The 2,833-nt window shown below is 28.9% G+C and overlaps 1 protein-coding gene across 2 annotated transcripts; it reads left to right on the top strand.

The window, feature by feature from the left end:
- The first annotated feature begins 459 nt into the window (after positions 1 to 459).
- LOC114933301 (uncharacterized) lies at positions 460 to 2,099 on the top strand. 2 transcript variants are annotated; one of them, XM_029305812.2, is made up of 4 exons: positions 460 to 797; positions 900 to 1,106; positions 1,227 to 1,322; positions 1,627 to 2,099. In XM_029305812.2, the coding sequence occupies exons 1-4, from the start codon at positions 748 to 750 to the stop codon at positions 1,766 to 1,768; spliced, it is 495 nt and encodes a 164-aa protein (XP_029161645.1). In that variant the 5' UTR covers positions 460 to 747; the 3' UTR covers positions 1,769 to 2,099. The 2 variants fall into 2 exon arrangements, with proteins under 2 accessions (XP_029161645.1, XP_029161644.1); XM_029305811.2 differs by having other exon boundaries at positions 1,227 to 1,300; positions 1,627 to 2,098.
- The last annotated feature ends 734 nt before the right edge of the window (positions 2,100 to 2,833 follow it).

Here is a 2,833-nt window from a genome sequence, read left to right as displayed (position 1 = left end):
GAGAGAGGGAGCGCGTGTGTTTTAGAGTGAGAGAGAGAGAAAGCGTGTCTTAAAAAAAGAAAATAAAATATCTGGGAGAAAGAAATAGATAACATAGTAGTCATCCACAAAAAAATTTAAACATTTATTTTGGTATAAATTTCGTGAAAGTCGAACAACAAATGTGGAAGTAGTTCGCGGTAATACAAAAAAAGAATTAATTTTTTGTGTTAAAACGGATTTAATATAGACTATATGAGGACCGCGCAAAGCGCGGTCCGAATAGAAAGGCTGGCTTTGAGGACCGCGCGAAGCGCGGTCCGAAAAGCTAGTATATATATAATCCTGATGAGACGTCAGCGGACGCGGACAGAGAAGAAGAAGAAGAAGAAGAAGAAGACGACGTTACTTCATTTTTCATGAAAAACGTCACTTTTTGACCGCTTGTATCTCCAGAACGACTTGACCGATTTTATTCCTTCTTGGCTCAAATTACTCGTGGCGATGCCGCCTTTCAGGTTATATTACGTGCAATTTAAAATTTTTTATATTTTAGTAGTTCTACACCCCCAAAAGATGGACTTTGATGGTGCAGGATAAGAGACTTGTAGTGTCTTTTTTAAGGTCTTTTAGGGTTTGAACACATGGCGGGAGACACTACCGCGTCTCCTGATACAATGTATTGTATGATAAGAAGATCGGTTACAAATCTTTTTATGATATAAAACGATTAGTTTTCATTTTTTCTTTTTGAGAACAGTAACAAACATGAAAACTTTCCAAGCACCTCTAGCGGGAAAATATTCCAGTCTTCAAAAGTATGTAATATTTTAATTAATCTTTATAAAACTAAAGTGGTGTTTGTAAATCAGTCAAACCATTAATGTATCAGTGAAAACTTTAGAATATGTGTTTTTCAGAAATTTCGGCTTACATATGGGACAGCAAATCTCTTCTGCAAAATTGGCAACCGAGGGACAGCAAATCTCTTTTGTGAAAATGGCAACCGAGGGACAGCAAATCTCTCCTGTAAAAATGGCAACCGAGGGACAGCAAATCTTTTCTGCAAAAATGGCAACCATTAAACAGTTTCCGGTTGCAAAATCTTGTAGTGCACAAAACATAAGGTAAATATTTTCACAAGCTTTAGTTTTTTTAATAATATATTATACTTTTTTATTTTTGGAAGAAAATTTTTTATATATTCGTGTATATTTGCAAATTGTTAATAAAACTTTTTATTTCAGAAACTTCAATACCTTTAATGAAAAGGAAAATGATAAAAATAACACAAACGTAAACATAAATGCAGATTTATTAAGTACGTACACAGAAAATCTGAGGTATAGTTGCTTTTACTTATAAAAATAAAATTTGTGATAAATTTAATGTAAAAAAAAAACTTTGGAATATATATATATATAAAAATTATTATTAAAAGTAATTTTTTGTTTAATGAAAAATTAAAAATAATTATTAGGAATGAGAAAAATATCAATTATATTTTTTATTCAGATTGCTTCAAATTTGTAGTATAATATTTACTAGGAATTATATATTTTATATACATCTACATAAATATATAAATAGAAAAAATAGAATACATAAAAATTTAAATTAATATTTCAAATCTTTTGTTTATTTCAGTAAAGACTCAAAGTCAAGTACACTCATCCGATATATCAGAAACAAATTCCGTATCAGAATTAAGTACCTCTGCCGCTGTACAGAAGAAAGATTTATTGTCAAAAAGAAAAGTAAAAGGAAAACAACCGGATGTTTTGCATAATGCAATTTGTAAGGTAACATTTTTATTGGAAAACAAATATTCAACTTCTTCGCAATCTACGCTAAAGCCCGAAGTAGAAGAAGATGTAGCTTTTTGCCAGTTAATACTCTCAACACTAATAAATATGCCACCAAACACAAAAACAGATAAAAAGAAAGAATTATTGCGCATTATATATGATATCTAATGTGATATTCAAGTGAGATATATTTTAAGACAAAAATATATATTATATAGTTAATATAGTACGTACGAATACTTTGTTATTTTGGAAAGAATATATAATTTATTTTATTACAATTATATGTAGTAGTACATACATAAGATTTTTATTTTATTACACAATGTACACATTTTTATTTTATTACACAATGTACACATGTATTTACAATATGTTTCTGTGTTATTACAAAAAGATTCTTACAATATGTTTCTATATTATTACAAAAAAGTTCTTACAATGTTTCTGTATTATTAAAAGTTCTTACAATATGTTTCTTACAATGTTTCTGTATTAGTACAAAAAAGATATGCAGTTTATTTTATAATAATTATACAAAGTACAACATATATTAAACGACTTTTTGTAAATTAATCAATTTACTTCTCTCTTTTTTTCATCCACTAAGATTAAGCTGAATCATATGTATTTCTTATTTAATAAATAGATCACGGTTTATAAGTTTAGAGGATTTACAAGCTTATTTTATATATAAAGTAAACTTTAGTAAGAAGATGAGCAAGACTTTTAATATAAATTATAATACTTAAGTTATAACTTATATTATTATAATTTATATTAAACGTCTTATTAAATCTTCTTACTAAAATTCATCCCGATGTTGTCCTCTTCTAACATAATCATACTGCCAACAAATCTCACCAGGTGATGTCATAAAATAATCTGCAAGTTTATCGCGTTGCTTATAAGCATTTGCAGTAGCACGATGCATGGAAGTAGGAGCTATATCTGTAAGTACACTTTCATATTGCCGCCACTGTCCAGGGATTATATTCCCTTCGGCATCTTCTGAGTCTATAAAGCAAGGAGGACAATATACTCTG

Source organism: Nylanderia fulva, unplaced genomic scaffold (genome assembly GCF_048542155.1).
Source record: "Nylanderia fulva isolate GAGA-0341 unplaced genomic scaffold, ASM4854215v1 Scaffold345, whole genome shotgun sequence".
Lineage (NCBI taxonomy): Eukaryota > Metazoa > Arthropoda > Insecta > Hymenoptera > Formicidae > Nylanderia > Nylanderia fulva.
This window is presented reverse-complemented; position numbering and strand designations above follow the sequence as displayed.

Bases quoted from the DNA above. Each gene is read 5' to 3' on its own strand.
- LOC114933301 (XM_029305811.2), top strand. From the start codon at position 748: ATGAAAACTTTCCAAGCACCTCTAGCGGGAAAATATTCCAGTCTTCAA. The intron at 1,107-1,226 runs GTAAATATTTTC...TTTTTATTTCAG, and splicing joins TGTAGTGCACAAAACATAAG to AAACTTCAATACCTTTAATG. The intron at 1,301-1,626 runs GTACGTACACAG...TGTTTATTTCAG, and splicing joins CATAAATGCAGATTTATTAA to TAAAGACTCAAAGTCAAGTA.